Raw genomic sequence first — 21,109 nt, 5'->3', positions numbered from 1 at the left:
AATGGCAGAACTAAGACTGACTGTGCCAGCCCTTAACACAATGTTTTCCTCTGATTTACCTGACAGCAGCACATAGAGCTCAGCACCATGGGTCCAACAGGCCCTTGAACCCAGTCCCCACCTTTCCTGCCAATCTCGACAAACTCCCTCACCTGGCTCCACGCCTTGCATGGGCAGTAACTCAATGAGGTCACCCTTTTTGAAGCTAAGAAGGCTCTTGTCATCCACAATGTAGCTGTGCAGAGCAATGACATAGTTGGTATCCTGGGGAAAAAAGCAATGAGGTCAAATCTCATCCCCAGGATGTGAAGGACTCAGACCATGTCATCCCATTGACCCTGTCAGGTCCATGTGGGAAACCACCTTAATTCCCTACTGCACCACACCTGCTCCCTCACCTGCCTCAGCTCCTGCATGAAGAGTTCCACCAAGGCCTTGATGCACGCAGCCTTTGGAGAGCTCAACAAGAGCTGCTCTGTCTTCAGAGAGAACACCAGGGTATCACTGCCCTTCAGTTCCACTGACAGCACATCTGCAAAGCTGAGAACACAGCAGCATGCTCAGACTCCTTCTGACAGAGCTAGGGAGGCAGATCATGGGGGTGGGAGCTCGCTCCGAGGACTGAGATGGAGACAGGCCTCAGCATGCTCCAAGGGTGGCCTTCCACCAGTAGTGTATTACTGAAATAGGACCATAGGCTGCTCATGGCTTTCACTGTATTACCCTGACCTTTATTCCACGCATGGAGCTGACTGTGCAGACCCAGCACTCACTTACTGCAAGTAAAGCACAAAGAAGGAAGGAAAGGGAAAAGCCAAACTCATTAGAAGGAGGGTCAGTGAGTCACAACTGGGATAGGACATCCCTATAATGTACAGCACAAATGGAATTTTCAGTTGACCTGTTCAATTTGCCCCCTAACACTCTGAAAGCATCCTACAAGTGACAAATTATCATCTTGCAGCAACCAGTGCCCTTTTGCTCACCAGTAGCTGCAAAGAATCTTCAAGTGCTCAGGATTATAACCAGCTGCTTTCATCACCTTCAGCAGCCGTATGCCCCGGTGAGAAACACCCAGGATCTGGACATCACTTCCATTTTCACCCTGTAAGGAAAGTGCAGGAGCAAGTATCAAAGGCTCCATCCCACACGGACAGGATGCAGCAGGGGAAGAAGATGCTGCCACATGTATCACAAAGGAAGCCCTGGGATGACAGTGGTGCCAAACCCAGCAAAGTACAGAAGGCACAGAAGAATGAGTGATGTGTGGCCAGGCAGGAAGACAGAAAGAGATCCTGGGTGAATTAGAGCTCCTCAGCTAAAGTAAGCCCAGCGTCTGGTGAGAAGACCAAAACTCACATGAACTGGGAAAAGGCGGGAGAAATAGTTAGCCCAGTTATCCCGAGCAGCCAGTACAATCCTCTTCTTTATCCCATCCTCCTGAATGGACTGGACATCATTGCCAACCCGGAACTCCGCTGTCAGTGATACAGAGCAGATACTTTCTCAGCAAGACAAAGATGCCAAGTCTCTCTCTGCCCAGGGCCTCATTCCCACCAGCCCCCCCTTGGCGATTACAGCAAACAATATGCAGAGGTGAAAGGTTACTACATTGCTTGCACACATCAGTCTACTACTAGTTTCTCACGCCTCCTGTCAAAGAGGACAACTGTGTTTTGAGACAACTCAAAATCCCATCCTTGGGTCTCAGCTCCTTCTCCCCACAATAAACACATCAGAAATAAGTCTTGCTGGCTCTGAGAAATTTCAAGGCCATTTTCTGGCCATTTGGAATTAAGCAAACATTCCTACACTGCACTACACAGCACACAAAAATGTGCTTTCTTGCTTCAGTGACAAACATTTCTCCTCTGCCCTAAGTCCTGCCTGAAGGGGCTTGGAGGCAAGTTTCCCATTTCAAACCAATAGCTGGGATGGGCACAGGAATGATGGGGCTGTTAATTACCCAGCAGATCTTTCATCTTGCGCTTCTCTTCCCTGGAGATGCGAAAGCAGGAATCAGAGAAGGTGTCACGTATGATCTGCAAAGGAAGGAAACAGAGAGGCTTCCGCTGAAAAGGCCACATCTTGTCTTGGAGCATCTGAGGCTGTTAAACAGTTTCAGAAAGGAGTGAACAGGGGCTTGACTGGATGGACCTGAAGAAAGGACTAGCACCAGTAGAGATGCTGAAGAGATGGCAACACATGCAATGTATTTATGGAGTGTTTCGACACCAGAGAGACAACAGGCCTTGAGTCACACACCAGTACATACCTGTTCGCACAGCAGGTTCAGACAATAAGGGTGACTGAAGTTTTCTTTGGGGTAAAACACCTACAAGAGGAGGATAAAGACAACAGTGGTGTTACAGATGTTTACAGATGTTGCAGAAATAGCTTCCCAGAGAGAAGCAAGTTCATCTCCAAGGCCAGGCAGGGAAGAGATGCTGAATGTGAACAGAAGGGCCAGGAGTGGAGGACAAGTAATAAAGTGGTGAAACCCTTGGATGTACCCTGGTCAGTTCAGTGCACTCTCCAATACTTGATTTTAAACCCATTCATACGATTTTAACAGGAAAACACCAGGTAACAACAGCTTTACTTTATTTGTAGATTTCTCAGTGCTTTGCAGACAAAGAAAAGGACAGGTAGGGAAACTGAGACACAAGAGTCGGTAAGGCAGAGCAGGACCCAGATCCCCTATGAGATCCCCATGCTTCTGACTCCTGTCTCTGTGCTCTTATGTCACACTGGGTGCCTGTGACAAAAAATTATTTTGGGACCAGTTTCCTCCCCCCGTAGCCAGCCCTCAGCTAGTGAATTGTACCTCTTTGCGCAGAAAGATTTTCCAGGCTGGCTTGACATAGGAAAAGCTGACACTGCTAGTGAGCTTGTACAACTGGGTCTTGATACCATCATCTTCTGCTACTGTTACAGCAGAGTCTGTGTGAGAAAAAAGAGCCATGAAGATGGGATTTGCAGACCACAGGGTCACCTTTCCACCTGCCAAAGACATACCAAGTGAAAGCATACAGAGCCTTATCCCTGAGGATTACTGGTAGGAACCCTCTTGAAGGTCAGTGATCAGCTAATGTGAGTGCATGCACAAAACAGATGCTATGTGAGTACCAGTATATCTGATAGCATGTATAGTTGCTGTATAAGCCACGAAGTTCACTGTTTATAATAGGAATACTCCAGAGACAGGGAGCAAACAGGATCCCAGGCAAAATACTACCCCTGTGCTTAAGGTTGAGGATGCAAGTTTCACTTTATGTCATTATAAAAAGGCTGTGAAAGGTTTCAAAAGGACATAAAAGTTCTCGTCTGAGCTTGCAGGCTGTAAGGTTCTGGTTCAAGGCATCCAGGATTTGCAGTGGATTTTCTCTCTGAAGGAGAGCTGTTAAAGACAGGCTCAGTTTGAAGGCAACCATTCAAAGGAATTGCTTTCTGAGGTAAGAATGTCTTCATTTAAGCACTTCCAACTTTCAAAACTCCAGAGATCCTAGCCAAGAAATGTAACAGATCCCACTATTATGCAGCAGCAGTTCAGCTGCTTCTATGTTCCTATTCAAAAGCATGTAGAAATTTTTCAGGCTAATCCAGTTACTTTGATTTACCTTCACAGGACTTCCTAAAGAAATATTTTCTAAGCCAGATAAGGAATGAATCATGCAAAGTCTTTAACACCAAGGAAAATACTGCAGGGTGGAGTTCTTCAGTAATGTGTTTGGCTGACTGTTCCTTACATGTTATAAAATGTGATGCTGATCAGAGTTTTAAACAGCTTGAAATACATTGGTATATGTATCCGAAATAGCAGCAAAACATAAAATTAATTATGGCTCCAGGTTCCCACTGAAATTCAGAGGCAAACCTGAAGACTGAATAACACTGTCAAATTACTGCTGAGAAGCATTAGCTATGCCATTTTTAGGTGGGCAGTATCCAGACACCCCTCATATGACTTCATAGACAATGTCTAAGGCCTTCCAGACTCTCATTTGCCCTCAGAATACTCCTTCATTCCTCAGCCTGTCTGTAAGGACCCTCCAGAGGCTCTAGAAGGTAAAACAATACCTAGATTCCAATTCCTCCCTAGTCTAAAGTTCGTACATTGAATTACAGCTTTGATAAAGTAATTATGCTTCAGGTAAGCAATAAAATATATTGAGAAGTGGACCTTGATACAGCTGTAGCCCAAAGGTCCTTTCTGGTTTGAGCTGCATTTTTCAGAGAAGCCCAGCCCCTGCTTCATCCTCTGTGCCTGATGTCCTGCACAGCGCAGGGAAGAAAGGGAACAGTTTGAGCTGGGAAGTGCCAAACTGGTTACTGGGCCAGACTGGAGCTATGACAGTCTCTGATTTCAGACACCCCACTCAGTCTTCAGGCAGCTCCCCCGTGACAGAACATGTGCTGAGACTCTGTCGGGCCACTGGGCTGATCACAACCACATTCCTTCCCCCCCTGCTACCAAATGGCACTTGGGTGAAGTCAATACTCACCCTTCCCTGTGGATTCCTGCCAGCCTGGGGTCTCAGGCAAGAGAGGAGAAGGCAATGGTGGGAGAAGAGGGGGAGCAGGAGGGGCCTGGGAACCTGGTGGGGTACTCCCCTGGCTGAAGACAGAGAGGAGAGGCAAATGTTTCTCCTTGATAGAGCTGGAAGCTGAGCCAGGCTTGGGCTTGGGAGGTGGAGGTGGTCTCTTCTCCTGTGGCAGTGGGGATGGCTGCAAGACAGCAAAACCGTGTGACCTGGTAATTCTCTGCATTACTGTGCTGTCCTTTTAAGTCATCTCTAGGGCAGCAGTTCAACCCTGGGAGAAAGATCTGTGTGAGCAGGACCTTTAAATCAACATACCATCTACAAACAGAGGAAGATCAATCAAATCTAGGTGCAGACAACCAAGTATTTGAGATTAAAGCCTCCAGTTAAGGAGGGGACAAAAGACATTAATGGGCCAAGACCTTGGTGCCAAATGTGGGGAACACGAGTTGCCTGCTTCCAGATAGGATTTAGACATACCACAGTAGAACTTGCAGCTCCAGGAGCCTTTTCTTCATGACCTCAAGCAACTTTACAGGTTGAAACCCAGTTTAGGTTAGCAGCACTGCGGTAAGAGCTCATAGCTCTCTAGTAACCTAAGAAGACATTACCTGGCTGATGCTGCACTACCAGATAGCTCCCAACTTTTTGGAGACTGAATACACAGACTCTCTGCTGAGGTCTTAAGGTGACCATAGAGAAAAGAACTCACTGATTTGGGAGATGGGAGGTTCATCATTCCCAGCTTGGCCAGAGCCTCATTTTTGGGGTCATTCTTCTTCACAAATGGCTTAGATACTTTCCTGGAAGGAAATGAGGAAGACAGTTACAGGGGCTGCAGAGGGTTTGGGGCCACAATGGAGCCATGTGGCAGTGGGATATAATCCCACTCATCTCCTTCCTGTGTGCTGGGTGGATCCTGCTCTCACCTGACAGGCTCGATGGGCTGGGGCTCGGGGGCTGGCCGGCTCTGGTACATTCTGATGATGTTGCGGATCTCCCGGCTGGGTGCAGGTCGCAACTCGGGGCCAGAAGCCTTCACTACTGGTGGCTCCTTCTTTACTTTTGGTGTCTGGTGTTTTGGCTTTGGCTCAGGAGGTGGCAAAAGTGGAGCAGAAGCTGTTGGGGATAACAGCTTTAACCAACAGACCAGCAAAAACACAGGAGAAATGCCTTTATCTTATTTGAAGCTCCCTCTCTTACACCCAAAAGCTAACTGGTCATGGCCTTGAGCTGCCTTGATCCTTTGGAATTTTGGGATCCCACTTCCCAAAGCTCAGGGCCTTGTCTCTATCCTCTCTAGTCAAGATGCAGACTCACAGATGAGCCAGATCCTTTCCTCCCCTGGCTATATCCTGGCCTGATGCTCCTGGAAAGTTTCTGTTTGTCAGCTTGCCTGGGTCTCCACTGCACAGCATCTTACCTGCCTCTGTTTTAGGGCCAGGCTTCTCTTCTTTCCTCTCCTCCTGCTCCTCTTCCTTCTCCTCCTGCTTTGGCTGGGGATTTGCTGGAGGGGTCCAGGTTTTGGAAGGACTGACTTTCTTCACACGGATCTGTTGCTCTCCTACATAGAAAGGGGGATCTGAATTAATTAAACCTGCAGCCAAAACCTAACACTGATGGCATAGTTCCCACCTTTGCATCAGTCAGCAGATGCCTAGAATTAAGTGGGGTGTGGCAGTCAGAATCCCCAAAACCTCTAGAAAACCAGCCACACAGCACCTCACAACCTGAATTGTAGCCAGCTGAGCAGGCATGCAAAACTCCTGCTGCACTCAGCTCCTGCTGTGTTGCGCACAGGGAGAAAAGAGTTCCTTGTTATGCTAGGGATGAGTAAAATTCCCAGAGTGGTAGATACTCACCCATTTTCTGAAAATAGTCTCTTTTCTGCTGGAAGGTTTCCCGAGGATAGTCATCGTCTTCACTCCTGGAGAATTGGTCTTCCGTGTAGTCATAAACCTGCAAGCAGTTCACAATGTGGTTAGTCAGCACTAGCCAGGAGATACCTCCAGTGCCCTTAAGGTCAGAGGTGATCTTTCCTTGCAAGATCTGATCTAGAACTCCCTATCTGGGACTGTCTCAGGTCAGTCTCTGACCCAAGGAATCACCAACTAAGTCCGGAGACAGAGGAGCATGTTAGAGGCCCAAGACAGCTTGCCAGAAGATAAAGAACTTAGAGTGATGAATTTGGGGAATTAACTGGCCAACATTGCAGCCAAACCAAGGCCACCAAGGTTTGATCCTGTGTCTTAAAGACTCAGCAAGCAGAGTTTGAAAGGCCTCAGTATGATAGGTAAGCATGGCTCTGCTCTGCTCTCTGCCAAACCACTTTCACACTGGAAAGGAAGCAGAGTAAACACAAATCATAAAATTCAAACCAATTTCATCACTAGTTTGTTTCTCATACTAGTTCTTCTTCCTTAGCTGGTGGCTCTGGAGCCTTTGGTGGTGGAGCAGCATTTTGGCTGCTGGGAGTCTTCTTAGGTTTTGGGAAAGTGGCTGGGACTGGGACTGGGACTGGGGCTGAGGCTGGAGCTGGGGCTTGGGCTTGTGGTGAACTTGAGACTCTTGGCCTTGATTTCTCAAGAGATTGTTGCCACTGCTGCTGTTGCTGCTGCTGGGAAATGCTCATGGCTTGAAGGGTCATCTGCTGGGCCTGGAGGAAGGAATTGCAACATCCATGAGCTCTAGGCTACACAAAACCACCAGCTAGCAGTCAGACTGTCCCATTCTTTCACTGGTAATCACAGAACATCTACATAGTCAACTGCAAGTTTCCCAGTATTATGGACAAGGCATGGCCAGGGAGTCTGCTCCCACCTAGCCAAGTATTCAGAGCTCCTAAGAACATCCCAAAGACTCAGCTACCAGTGAGAGCAGCCTGGGACTCCCACGCACTCACAAGGCTTTGTAGAGAAAGCGGAACACTGCGGATCTGCATCTGTAGCAAATTCCAGTTTAAAAACACATGGGAATTACAGCTGAGGCTTCTAGGGGCCTTCTCTTTTCCCTGCTCACATATGGTACCCCAGTGTCCCCAGGTACACAAAGTGACAAAACGGGGGTTCTCAGTTTTCAGTCTTAAATCATCCCAACTTTATATAGCTAACCCCCAGCACATGAGCAGAGTGTTACAGAGCTTTAAGACAGGAGGAGAGCATGGTGAACCTTTTCCCAGCACATTCACCAGTGCATTTTCCTGCCCCCATTTCTGGCCCTCTCCCAGCCAGCCCCTTCCACTCACCATGAGCATTGCTTGCTGGTTGATAAAGGCTTGCTGTTGTGCTGCTAACTGGTTGGGATCTACAGATGGAACCACAGGCTGGGGCATAACCATGGCTGTGGAAGACACACACGTCTGCAAAAGCCCATAGGCAATCATTCCCCACAGTGGCTGAGCATCAGCCCAGAGCTGAGTGTTCTCTGTGCACTGACTGATATATGAATGCACAAGGCCCCATTACAACACCCACCCTTCCAGTCTCTTACCCTGTACAGTTACTGAAACACTGTATTTTTACCTGGCATAGGTGCAATCCCAGCAGCTGCTGGCATCATAGGCATGGCTGCTGGCATCCCCATCATGGAAGGCATGGGATGGTAAACTGGTGTCTGAGTCACTCCAGAAAAGCCTCAAGGCAAAAGACCATAAGCACAGTGCTTTTGGGGAATAGCAGGTGAGAAAGCCCTGATCAGTCCTGCAGAGCACATCACATAGGCTGAGTGCCTCTTGTTCTCTCCCCATGCACTAACTACTGGGACATTTGAATAGTTTAGCTCTTCACACACAGCAGGACACATCAAAACTCAGGTGGAAAAAGGAAAGTAAAGAGAAACATGTAGTCTGCCAGACTTTACAAGAGCAGCTTTGCAGTCTCTGCCTCTGCAGCCTAGCTTAGGACACCACCATCTTTCATGACTAAGTATGTAAATAACTCCTGCCTATGCATGATTATAGCTAAGGGCTTCTCTTGAGGGATGGGCAAATATCTCTGGGACTGCCACATCCATATCAGACTCTTCACACCATGTAGCAAGGATGAATGAACAGTAAGCTGTGGCCTCGATGGCATTGTGTATTATGTGAAGGAACAGTGGTGAGAAAGGAATTCCTCTGCTCTCAGCAGTCAAGTCCAACATGAGTCCACAAAACAGAAATCCCATTGAGGGCAAAGCCGACTAAAGAAGAGGCACAGAGATTAGTTTTAGGAGTGAGTCAGCACACAGCATAGGTCTGTTTAATCATGATGTCCTTGCCAGTGAGCATGGCCCAGAATGCCACAGAGAGATCTTCACATTCCTCATTGATCTAAGTAGCTACAAGCTACCTGGCCTCAGGCTGGTGATCTGTAATAGAGCCTGTCATGCCCTGGAGCCTCTACAATAGCCAAAACCAGTCCCAGTCTCAGTAATGATCAGAACAGGACATAGCCCATCTTCCTGAAACCACTGGCTGTGCTCCTACACGTGCGGATTTCTCAGTGCTATTAATATCTTGGTGTTTGACTCCACCCTACTAAAAACGTCTGAGTCTTAGCACCACAGAAATGAGCAAAAGTAAAGAAATCAAACACACAAACCAGAACCTCTGTAGAGTTCAAGACTTACTAACTTAAGGAATAACTAGAGATGATGGGAAAGCCTATAAGGAAGCAATAAGATCAAAACCTTCCCTGAGAAAGGCAGCAACTACTTTGTGAATGCACAAGGTGAATAGAAAGTGAATACAGGATGTAAGAGTGTTCGCCTTGGGAAGAGGTGGCCTGGGTTAGAAACAAGCTACCTGTTGCTTTGACCCCAAGACCAACTAGAGAGAGAAATTAAAAGCAGAAAAAGGTGGTACCTTCTCCAAAGCACCTGTCTTGAGCACCTGGTGGTGAGGAGTGCAGCTTCTAATGACCTACACTAATGACCCATGCTCTTCATGAATCATCTGAGCCCATGCAATATTAGCATTTAAGAGACTGCCTCACTTGTGCTCACTGAAGTCCCACAGATGTTCCCAGCTGTCCCCATCCCCTCACAGACCTGTAGAAGGAAAGATTCCTCTCTGTGTGGGTCCAATCTTCCCACCTCCTTTCAGGCGTCCAGTCAGAATCTCCCTGTTCTCCATATCCTGCATCAAGACAAGACAACTATCTGAGCTCGGAGAGATGGACTTCACAGAGAGATAGCCAGCATGTCTCAGCTGTGCAGAGGCAGAGTAAATAGGCAGAGGGATGCTTGAGGGGGACATAGGGGCAGGAATGCCTCAGAAATTAAGAGGGAACATGGAGGGATTTACTGGCAATCTGGAGCCTTGCTGCAGGACAGTGCTGAAGAGATCATCCACATAGTGATCCAAGCCTACAGAGGTCCTCAGGTCATCTCTGAATCTTGGATCTAAGAGCAGAGAGAAGTCTGGTGACAAGGCAGGTAAGGAACATTCCCCTGCCTTCAGTCCCTGTTAGACAGTCATGTTTCGGAGTGTAGACCTTCCTTGCTCTACATCAAGAAGAAGCACCCTCTGCCCTGATCTGGCCCTTCAAGTGTCATCCGCAGTCCTGGACAAGAGCTTACCTGGATGGAGATTGTTGAATTCTGGAGGCAGGCTAGGTGGTGGGAAGGTAGGTGCCTGGATGCCTGGAGCAGGAGGGATTCTGTTGAAGAGGAAAATGACATGACAATGGTACAGAGGACAGTGCTGAGAGAAAGACAAGCCACTTGGCGACAGGGCCACAAGCGATGGGATGGGAGCATTAGGTGACTTACAAAGCCAGGTCAGAGTTCTGGAGGAAACTTCTGTCCCTTTCAGGAGTGATGGGGTACTCAGCTGAGGACTGAGAGGGGCTGCTGGGCTCCTCCATCTCTCCAATGAGGTCCAGCACAAAGTCACAGCCCAGCAGGTCCTGCCATGTGTTGCCAGTAAACATGGAGATAGACCACCCTTGAGACTTCTTATCACAGCCCCTGGGAACAGGGAAAGCATGGAGAGAAAATATGTCCAGGCAGGCAGGGGAAAGAGAGAGAAAGGAAAACATTGGATTCGGTTTCTTCTTGCCTTGTCTGTCCTGGCTTAAGTTGTTATAATTTAGGGTGTGAATTAACTATTAAGTGTGCAGGGCCAGGAAAAAACTAGAATTGCTCAAGATATAGCCTCTTTTTTTCTTTCTGCCATTTTTTTCTCTGAAGCTGCTCTGACAGATCATGCCAGTGATTGTTCTAAAGAGACCTGCAGCTTATGCACACAGATGGAAGGGTGAAGGGGAGATGACAAGCTGGAGTGGGTAAAAGAGTGGCTATTCCACAGCTAACCATTTAAATTCTAACCTGCAGCCCTGACCAGTCTGAACCTTAGAAGTAGTGACAGCCTCTTTCACACCCCCAGATCTTCTCCCATCCTCTGGCAGTACCTTGCACTCAGGATCCAGCCTGCATACTGCTCCCCAGTCATCCAGGACTCCACCTCAGCTGAGAACTTCTCCTCTAGCACAGAAAAGAATGTTAGTACACACAGCCTGCCCAGCAGGACCCAAAGCAACACCTAAGTTCAGCAGGACGCAAGCAAAGCCCAGATGGTGTCCTGAATGGGAGCCACAGGAGTACGGAAAACACATGGAAGTGCTACAAGAGCACATTTACATCCAGAATAACTGTTTGATGGCACAGGTTGGCATTTCCAACCTGGCAGTTGAAAACCCTTGTAGTGTCCTGGTTCACTTAGGCCACCAAGGAGCCAGAGTAGGGATATTCTGCATTCAGTTCACAGAGATCACTCAAGAGGCACCATAAGCCACATGTGAGAAGGGAGAAAGGCAGAAAGACTCTGTAACAATGGCAGCAGTTGCTGCTGTGCAGTAAAAGATAACAGGACTCACAGAGATACACAACCAGAACAACCCTCTGTTAAGAGGGGCACAAACTCAGAAGAATCTCATCCCTCAGCCTGAGTAGGTCTCACCAGGCCCAGACTTTGGGAGTTTTGAGTCTCGATTCAGATGCCTGTACTCCCGCTGGCTGTACCAGGCAGAAGCAATCGGTGTTCTGCTCCCACTTTACTAAGCTGAGGGAAGGATTTCCTGAGTGCTCATTTCTGCACTGGAAAAGTCCTTAGGGTGTAGAAGATCACGGAAGGGCAGAAGCACGAGTTACCATTAAAGGTATGAACATCCAGCACCATCTTCCCCTTCCTCTGGTTCGCAATCCACTCCAGCTGAGTGGGAGGGTATGCCCGAGAGACCGTAGCGTCTGTCTCTGTGAACTGTGCTGCTGTCAAGATCTTGCGCTGGCAGACAGCATTGTAGCCCTCCATGCCATGATCTGACACAAATCTAGGACAAGACAACTGCATTTAACACACTGCTCATCTCAACCTTACTGAAAGCTTAGCCGGGTCTTTTCTCCTCCTTACTTCAGCAGTGGCTTCTCCAGTGCTGGGGAAGGAGCAAAGCAGCTCAGCAAAGTTGCCATCAGGACCCATGCTCGCTGGCTGCACTCCATGTCTGGGTTTTTCCATGTCTGGGCAACCACCTGACTGAAGATTTCATTGCGCAGAGCCACGTTATTCAAACCTCTCCCAGCAATGTAGTTGCCCAGAAGCACCTCCTGCCAGCCATGGAGATTCCTGTCACCAATGAACCGCAAAATCTAGAAGTATCCAGGGGAAAAAGAGAGAGAGCTCTGGCTGTAAACCTCGGTCACAAACTGTGTTGTAAGGTGACATATTCAGTTCCTAGTTGGGTTGTAGACACAGTGTGTTTGTGAGCCTAAGAAGAGCAGCCAACACTCAGACTGAGATCTGAGTTTTTCTCAGGTTTTGTGCATCACCCAAGTTTTGGGAATCTGGGGGCAATGTTCATAGAGATTGAACCCTGCTAAAAAGTCAGGCTGACTTCAGCCTCTTCTTAGGTATGCCTCTGACTCAGAATTTGTTCTTGGGCAAAATACTTCGCCTTCTTTAGGCAGAGTTCAAGCACAAAAGCAAGTTACTGTAGGCTCTTTGTTACTGTGTCTGAGCCCACAGGCTGTCTAGCTGTGAAAAAGAAGTTGATGCTTAGCTGAGCTTTGTGAAAAGCTGAGAGAGCCATACATGAAGAAACACTAACAACTGAATGTTGAAAAGACTTTGATGTAGTTAATATTATACCAAATGGTATGAGATGTGGCATCTCAACGGACTCAAGCAATGATTCATCTCCTTGCCTATGCATATAAGCATCTTAGTATCGTTTGTAATTTATATTTCTCACCCTTCAGACAAAGTAATTTCTTTCACCCCATTATGTCATTAGATTTTTTTATTTTTTTTCACCAAAAATGTGTCATAGACAGCTTTGGAAAAAACACTTATGAAGATGGCCTATCTTTTTCTCAGAGAACAATGCTTCTTAAAAGAGTTAGTAACCCAATGGTAGTAATTTAATGGTAGTAATCATGTCAGGGATCCACTGAGAAAAGCAGGAGATGGTGGCTGTTCAATTCTCATGGAATTCTTTGTGTTATAGCCCTTGCCAAAGAAACAGATATTTTATTCTTTTTATTAGCAATGGATAAAAATTATCTTCAATCTTCAGGAAAAATAACTGTAGTCTGCTTAAACACAGTCCGGTTCACGAGATTTCATTGAAGCTTGTGCTCTCCTATAATTATGATCATTAGGACAAAACAAGAGACTGGGTTTAGGTATTACCTTTCCTAACATGCTGATTTGAATTACGTGTAATTGTCAAAAGATTCACTTAGAAATCATCTGAAGCTCCATTCTGTTTTCACAGTCATCATTACAGTTTTTAATGTGTGTTTCAGAGAGATAACACCAACCCTCTCACGCAAACTCTACAGCATTAGGGTGTGGTTCCAGGTGTAGCTCTCCTCATGACATAGTCCCTGCCTGTTTCCAGCCTTTATACAACAGTTCATTGTCCCTTGTTGTGTACTGTCACAACTGTCTAACGGAGATATAAGCAACATGTTTACTATAAGCCACATCATGGAAAAGATCTGGGTTAAATTTAACTTTTTTATGACTGACAGATAAAAAAGGTGCTTGGGAAGACAGGTATCTCTTATACTCTCAATGCTACTGAATCTGGAATATTGGAAAACTAAGGCTTAGCATTCTAATTCCTGTATGTTCTGCCAAATTCTGAGGCTAGCTCACCAGGCAATTCACTTTGATCCTACAGACCTGTGGCTGGTCTATGCGTCACCAAGAACACAGCAACCCTAAGTGGCTGACTGATCTCTGCCAGACTGCTCCAGTGCTCAGAGCATTTATTCTGCTCTCCTCACATACTGTGTTTTCTGACTGTAGCCACCACCAGCATCTTGATGTGTAAAGGCTTCAAAACATTGTCTTATGTCTACCTGTTCTTCAACAGGGCCCTTATCAAGATAGATAGATAGAGCCACAGAATCTAATACCTATCCTATCTGATATCTATCCCATCACAGGAACCTTAAAGCTCATCCAGTCCCAACCCCTGCCACGGGCAGGGACCCCTTCCACTAGAGCAGCTTGCTGCAAGCTCCTGTGTCCAACCTGGCCTTGAACACTGCCAGGGATGGGGCAGCCACAGCTTCTCTGGGCACCCTGTGCCAGCGCCTCAGCACCCTCACAGGGAAGAGCTTCTGCCTAAGAGCTCATCTCAGTCTCCTCTCTGTCCTGTCCTTACAAGCCCTTGTCAGAAGCCCCTTTCCAGGTTTTTTGTTGGCCTTTTTAGGTATTAGAAGACTGTTAAAAGGTCTCCCATGAGCCTTCTCTTCTTCTGGATGAGCAAAATATCTCTTACCAGTTTGTTGATCTCAAGCGCACTCTCCTGATACTCAGCATCCAGATGGGTTAAGGGGTGCTGCAAAGGCTGGCCAGGGGGTGGGAAATCTGTCTTCTACAAAGAAACAAAAGGACAGAAGCGCAGAGTTTGTTCCTGGTATTGCTAGAACTCGTGTGTCTCCCCAGCGAGGAAGCAATGAAGAGACACAGAAAAATTCCCACCTGGAAGTATGACTTAATGAAGGAGGAGAAAGGATAGCTGTTGATGGTTGGCGGGAGGGAAAGATCATCTTTGACCTTGATTTCAGGAGACAATGCCTCAGTTATCTGGTTGGCCTGTGCTCGGTATTGACCTGCAAGAGAAAGAGCTCCTGTGTTGTGGGATTTGGAAAGGCAGCCAGAGCTCGCCATGCAGCACATGGATAACATGCATCTAACCTTCCCCAAGCACCTGTACCAGGCCCCTGGCTCCAGACTCCCCCAGTCCACCCTTGATGCCTCAGACCCCCAGGCAGGCACAGCCTCACTTCCTTGAGACTATAAGGCCTAAGTTCAGGAGAACTTTTACATCTCTGATCTTTCAGAGTCTTATCTCTGGGTAACACCCAGAGGGCAGTCAGTGCCTGCAGTTTCAACCCTGTTAAGCAGAGTTTACAAGTTAGGAAACACTGAGCCTGTGCAGAGATACTGCTGACAACTGTTCACTCAACAAGTAAATGAGAGGTCCTCAAGCTGAGGCAGTGTATAAGGGGCTTATAACGGATAATAGAGGAGCAAATGCTTCCTAATTGGAGGGATTTCTCAATGCTGCACAGCTTCTGTGCATTTCTCAATCTCCAAACCCGTGTGTCCCCCTGATGCTGCCTTCCTCTCTGCTCTTTACATCCCATCTGCTTTCATTTTCATCAGTTTTAGTGTGTTTTTTTCCCCGAGCTACTCTAGGTAACATGCTTACAAGACCAGCTGGCAGTTACTAGAGGGGTATGCCTTGAAGGATGTGGTATTTGGGTATCCAACAAAGTCTGCTCCAATTGACAAGACTCTTCTGCCTGATTGTGTCTTTTACTGTGCTATACAGAAGGCCAAAGACACAACTGTCATTTTGTTAGATGCTGTCTTAACATAAAAAGGCAGATACTGCCTCAACCTATGTGCAACTCAAAGACACAGGTTGTGCAGAGTTATAGAGGAAACAAAACTGCAAATAATTTAATGCTCGAGATCAAGTCAACAACTTGGGAAATTATTTCAATTAGTGGTATTTTGGCAATTTGAAAACAAACAAAAAAACTTTCCATCCCCAGTAAAATATTTCCTTTGATTGTTACATCTTACGGGCTTGCTCTGTTTCTACCTACTTCTATGTTTAAAAGTAGTTACTTTTGAAGAAGTGATTTTGAATGAAAACCCAAAAATGTTTCTTCGACAGTGCTAAAATTGTACTTTTGACTTCTTCACCTTCAGTTTCCTAAAAGATTTTTTGAGTAGAGAAAAGATGGGCTTAAGCTCTGCAAGAGACCAGCTTGCTGTCACACAGCCCTGACCAGTGGCAACCTCTGTCATCAGTTCTACCAGCACAGTTCATAAGAGGAGCCGAAAAGGTAACAGAGATATTGAATTTTAATCTGGAGTTCTGCTCACTGGCCCAAGTTGCTTTTCCACCCTGTGGTGTTGGGAAACAATATAGTCACCACCATTTGCCTTTAACATATTTGCACTGCAATAATGGTAACTCAGGTACCACCCAGGTGACAGGCAGGAGGTAGAACAAGCACATAGTTAACTGCTAGAAAACAAGGAAATAAACTAAAACAGTGCAGGAAAGGGAGGGAAGGAGGGAGGATTCCTCACCTTCAGCTACCTGTAGGAGGGCAGCAAGGTCTGCAGGGATCTCCAGAAGCCCCGCATCCTGTAGAGAGAGTGAGCAAATCAGTCACTGGGGTACCAGTGAAACAGCATGTGAACCCTGAGTTCTGTTGAGACTGGGCAAAGCTGCCTTTGCAAAAGTGGCCAGAACAAGTACTGAGCACCTGAGCAAAAGCAGTGACTTCCACCTATGCAACGTTCAGAAACATTACAAATAGGGCAGTGTGTTAACACACAAGTGTATGACATGGGTCTGCAAAGGAGGGAAAGGTGGGTAATTTCTAATTAAATCAACTGCCACAAGGGGAAATGATAGGAAAGTTTGCTTTCTTTGACCCATTTGACTTTCTTTGATTCACCTCATTACTAGCAAGACTGGCATATTGCATAGAAGAGACTGCAGGTGGAGGGTAAGAGCCATTTCCTGCTGCTCTTTTTTGCTGCTCTTTTTTTCTGCCATTTTTACTTTTCAGTCTTCAAGAGTGCTACAGCATAAATAAATACCTGATTCTGATCTTTGATGCACACCACTATTTTGGAGGTTCCTAAGGAAGCTCAGATCTGTACCCGGGTAAATCAAATGAGGAGCTGGCCAATGAGCCTTGAGTTTTCACTGGATTTCACCTTGCATGGTGCATGCATTTGTGCAAGGTAGTAAGTAAATGGGCCAGTGCAGCACAGTTCATCAGCACCAATGTCTGCATATAACATCAGGGCATTTCAAATGGGCTACTCAGATTAAGACACAAGGAAACCAAACCAAAGACACAAAGCCTGAGATTTGGGGGTTTGGGTTTTGTGGATTTCAATATCTCACAGTAAAGCCTTCCCTCACCAGCATATTATTTTGACATCTCCACATAAACCCTAAGCAACACCTAAAGACAGATTCATGGCTTTTTTTTGACCAGTTTGATTTTGCTTCTAAGAAGATACTTAACATTAAGTCTAGCTTTTCAATGGCGTATTCAGGAAATGAGCTTGTGACTATCCAGAGCCCTGAATTCACACCTGAGGAAGCAGGTAATATTGCAAGAGCATCCAGTACTAAGTATTCCCATCGTTGTTACTGATAAATCTGGGATTTGGAGTATGTCAGTTCACGTTTCCTTGGTACACACATCATAGCAAATGCATGCCTGGTTTAAACATACAAATAATAGTTAGCAGTGATACTTATAGCAGTTGATTCAGGTTAAACTTGTTATGAAGCCTTAAATCTCTCCCTTCCTCTAAAACACCTTTCATAGATGTTTTTGTCCGGAACTGTCTCATTCCCACCTTTCACAGTAGAAGATGATTATCAAAACTAGTATTCCTTCCAGCTCCAAAGACCAGGTCCAGGGCTGCAAACACAGTACTCTGCCTCAGGACCACTTTGTGATGCATGACTGCTCAAAGACTGGGAATCACTGAACTACTGACATAGTTTTTATTAGAAGGCTCTTTATACCAGCCTAAGCCCTATTCTTGCTGCTAGGTTTCCAGCACACATGTGTACTCTGTTCCCCAGCAAACATGGGCATAGGGGAGGGAGAACATTCTGAGTACCTGTCTTGGTCTATCTCCAACTCTCTGTGACTGTTTGACAACTTACCATTCTTTGGTTGGGACTGTCCTCTGTGTCACCACTGTCCAGAGACCACCTCCTTTGTTTCCTTTCTTCTAATTCCTGCTGTTAGGAGGTGAAAGTGAGATGGGGGTTAGGAAAAGATGTATATGAGGTCACTTCCAGCAACTTCTGGGGACACACTCTGTGAATGGGTGAGCACTGGTGTCCTGCTCCAGCAGATAAAATGACAGAAGAGCTGCGGAGCCTTCTTGGGACTCACCACAGTGTATTGAGAAGGGGATGCCCAGCAAAGCCTTTAGCTTTGCTGAAATGTCACCTGCCCTGCACAACACAATTCAACAGCAAGAGCCCTCACCCCACGTCCAGTGTCTCTGCCACACCTTTCCTCCCTTGCCTAGCATCTGGTGCATCTCGAGACAAAAGCACACAGAAACATTCACTTGCCTCCTCCAGCATCCAAGAATATGGTAACACAGCCTGGACATGGATGGATGAACTTGTCCATGGGTGTGTGAGTTACAGCCATGTCCAAGGCTATAACACCCTTATAGCTCTGCCCTTTCCTACCCCATCCCATGTCCTACTCACCTGATTCCTACTCCGAGATTAAAAAGGAGGGTCTCTGTTTCTCTCTCTCTCTGTCCTGCTTGTCTATGTTGCAGAATGGTGTGACAGGATGGGAGGTTATGAGGGTTGGGCTGAGAAAGACAGCAGGCATGCTGAAGTCCAAAGGGCAGGGCTGTGGGGCAGGGGAAAGGAGGAACTTTGCAGCAGGTGAACTTTGAGACCTTTATTGTTGTTACTGCATGTACAGAGACCTCAGCAAGCAAACACTGGAGAAACAGGAACAGATTCAAAAGAGCTATGCTATCATGGTTACCCCGAGAAAGAAAAGCTGGATCCTGTCCAGGTAGGAGGGGGCAGGAAGAGGAACAGAAACGAGCACTGCTCTGGGCAGGGCATGGCCTGGCAAAAGGAACCTCTGCAGTCTTCCAACAGCAGCACTGACCTTAACTGCCTCACCCTTTGCTAGTCATGCCAGCACCTGTACTGCCCCCCCCCCATAAGGCTGACAGCTATGGGGATGTTAGTTGCTGCTGCAGGGACAAGTGGTCTGAGTTCCTGATTTAAATTTTGTTTTCAATAGCTTGTGCAAAATGCATTCAATCCATTTGACAGAACCAGCTTTCTCCTCACACAATTTTCCACCTTAAGTCACTGCCATCTTGTTCTTACCCCAACTACAGACACAAAAGGCTGATTTCCAAAAGGCCAAGGACTTCAGCAGCCTGAGGTACCTGTAGGGTCAGGGAAGGATCACTGCAGACTGAAAAAATGCTTTTTAGTCACTGGGAAAACACCAGAAACTGAACTGGACAACTGGAAGAGCAAGACGAATGACTCCTTATAGATTGAGCAGAACAGCAGCTCTGGAAGCCACAGATGGAATAAGCTCATGTCTTGTGTGGGGCAACCTAGAGAAGCTCAAGTAGAGACATATGAACTGCCTGCAATTGAACTACCTTTGCCAATTCGTCCAGGGAGAGAAAGCTTCAGTCTCTATGGTTCCTTTTTTTTACTTTCTTTATGTCAGCCAGAGAGTGAAGGCCACCTTCTTGAGTCATTTCCAGGCACTTGCCTAAAGCCATCCCTGCCCTTGCTCCACCCAGTCACCAGCTCTGTCTAATTAAGAGCAGAAATAGCTCCTGCAGCACACCTGATCCTGAAAAGAGCATTGTTACCTGGCAGTGTTTCCTCTTTTTAATCGAAGATCTGGAGATTAAGATCATGGTATTAAATTGCACCAAGGTCTTCTTCAGCTTCCTGTAACATTTTTTAGAGGGATGTGAAAAGAGAAGAATTGTTAATGAGGGAAATATTAACTAAATTTAGACTGACTGTTGACTCACTTCAAAGATATGGACCAAACAGACCATTAATACATACAGCAAATCTCAATTTAGTCTTACTCTGCTAAGCCTTGTCCTCTCTTGGCTGTTTCCCCTGCATCCTTTACTCCAGCTATCACAATATCAGCCTTAGCACAGGCACATTACTGTAATGGTTTTGGCAGCAGCTGTATTTCCTCTGGAACCTCTGCTCAGTGGCAGGGAAGTCCCTTCACCATTCCAGTAACAGGATATTCCCTGCAGACCAGGTCAGGAGCCAACATGAGGAGGGGCCTTGCCACCCACCTTGCTGTCCTAGGTAAACATTTCCTGCTGCTGCAACATACATTCAGTAGGCTGAAAAGCTGCTGTCAAACCAAAGGCAAAAATATCTAATACTTGTGCAAACACAATGTCTATTCAATCTGTATAACTGCCTCACCATAACCATTCTGTGAGACGGATCATGTAAGAGGATAAGAGCTTCTCACTTGAGTCAGTGAAGTCTGGTCATCCAGGATGTACAAGATGCAATGGGTTTTTTTTCCAGCAAAGACATCTAGGCATGATTCACTGTACATCTTGGAACTAGGAATCCAAGCTAACTGCTATTGTCTATATTCCTCCTGCACGTTAAAAACCAACCAGTCAAATCCAGCCATGCAAGCAAGAACAAATGGAGGGGTTTGATTTATAAATCAGGAAGTTAGTGCTTCACTGCTGTTGGGAATTTGCCTAGAATTGTCTGGTTTTGTCTTATGAAACTTCTTCTAAACCCACTGATGATTTTCCTAATTTAAGAGATGAAAGCTGCTAAGTAGAGTGATAGAATACCAGATAGAGTAGTTGGTAAGTGAACTGCAAAAGGCAGCAAGTTTGATAAATATCTCCAGGACGTGAGTGGTACCTAAAATGCTACAATGAATCTACCACACAGGCTTTGAAAGTACCAGTTGAGGTTTGGGCTCCTTGGTCCTGATCAACTCACTTATAAAAGAGGGAGCAGTCACTAACAAATTACCCTTCTTTTAATTTACTACAGAATTAGTAAAAGGTATTCGATAGCTAGTTCTTTGGTCTAGGATTCGGTGGGTAGTGCTTAAGAGGGCCAAGCTTACTCAGCGTGCTGCTTCCCTACTAAAGGAGACTCTCCAGCTGAGGCTCATTCTGTATGTGCTGCCATTCACCTGCTGGCGTGATTTCCTGGGCAACAGCAGTCTGGCTGGAAAAAACACGGGAGATGTTCACTGGCAAAGTTGATGCAAAATTGCTCTAAGCTATTCACGCCTAAATCCTGCAGAGACAAAAAGGCATCGCTAGCTCCAACTCCAGCCCTCCCAGGGGGCTGTGTCTTGTGAAGAGCGCACAGCACCAGATGGCGCTGATCAGGCAGCTTGCTCTGATCAGTAAGTGTGAACGAACCTGAGAAATTCAAATCATCTGTCTAGTTTGCAAGCCCTCAGACTAGGTTATTGACTAGGCTGAA

General features: G+C 46.4%; 2 protein-coding genes across 2 annotated transcripts in view; one reads left to right on the top strand and one right to left on the bottom strand.

The window, feature by feature from the left end:
• MYO15B (myosin XVB) overlaps positions 1–20,074 on the bottom strand; it is a 29,671-nt gene extending 9,597 nt beyond the window's left edge. Inside the window, exons 1-28 of the mRNA XM_061462021.1 lie at positions 20,066–20,074; positions 19,477–19,617; positions 17,759–17,836; positions 16,147–16,204; positions 14,518–14,648; positions 14,315–14,410; positions 11,935–12,170; positions 11,676–11,854; positions 10,937–11,009; positions 10,296–10,493; positions 10,104–10,183; positions 9,829–9,926; positions 9,573–9,660; positions 8,066–8,176; positions 7,789–7,883; positions 6,952–7,200; positions 6,407–6,503; positions 5,968–6,108; positions 5,474–5,663; positions 5,257–5,347; positions 4,506–4,728; positions 2,828–2,943; positions 2,276–2,335; positions 1,967–2,042; positions 1,360–1,478; positions 987–1,105; positions 399–540; positions 153–264 (exon numbers count right to left, since the gene is read on the bottom strand). Of these exons, the coding sequence (XP_061318005.1) occupies positions 153–264; positions 399–540; positions 987–1,105; positions 1,360–1,478; positions 1,967–2,042; positions 2,276–2,335; positions 2,828–2,943; positions 4,506–4,728; positions 5,257–5,347; positions 5,474–5,663; positions 5,968–6,108; positions 6,407–6,503; positions 6,952–7,200; positions 7,789–7,883; positions 8,066–8,176; positions 9,573–9,660; positions 9,829–9,926; positions 10,104–10,183; positions 10,296–10,493; positions 10,937–11,009; positions 11,676–11,854; positions 11,935–12,170; positions 14,315–14,410; positions 14,518–14,648; positions 16,147–16,204; positions 17,759–17,836; positions 19,477–19,617; positions 20,066–20,074 (3,406 nt within the window). The remainder of the gene's footprint in view (positions 1–152; positions 265–398; positions 541–986; positions 1,106–1,359; positions 1,479–1,966; positions 2,043–2,275; positions 2,336–2,827; positions 2,944–4,505; positions 4,729–5,256; positions 5,348–5,473; positions 5,664–5,967; positions 6,109–6,406; positions 6,504–6,951; positions 7,201–7,788; positions 7,884–8,065; positions 8,177–9,572; positions 9,661–9,828; positions 9,927–10,103; positions 10,184–10,295; positions 10,494–10,936; positions 11,010–11,675; positions 11,855–11,934; positions 12,171–14,314; positions 14,411–14,517; positions 14,649–16,146; positions 16,205–17,758; positions 17,837–19,476; positions 19,618–20,065) is intronic.
• Positions 1–21,109, top strand: part of ARHGAP44 (Rho GTPase activating protein 44) — a 239,099-nt gene that overhangs the window by 107,576 nt on the left and 110,414 nt on the right. The gene's annotated exons all lie outside the window — the stretch shown is intronic.

The sequence above is a fragment of the Pezoporus flaviventris genome, unplaced genomic scaffold (assembly GCF_033815535.1).
Source record: "Pezoporus flaviventris isolate CSIRO_AGI_PZ_B2104156 unplaced genomic scaffold, CSIRO_AGI_Pfla_v1 ptg000034l, whole genome shotgun sequence".
NCBI classification, from domain to species: Eukaryota; Metazoa; Chordata; class Aves; order Psittaciformes; family Psittacidae; genus Pezoporus; species Pezoporus flaviventris.
The sequence above is the reverse complement of the archived record's forward strand: the minus strand, read 5'-3'. Positions and strand labels throughout refer to the sequence as shown.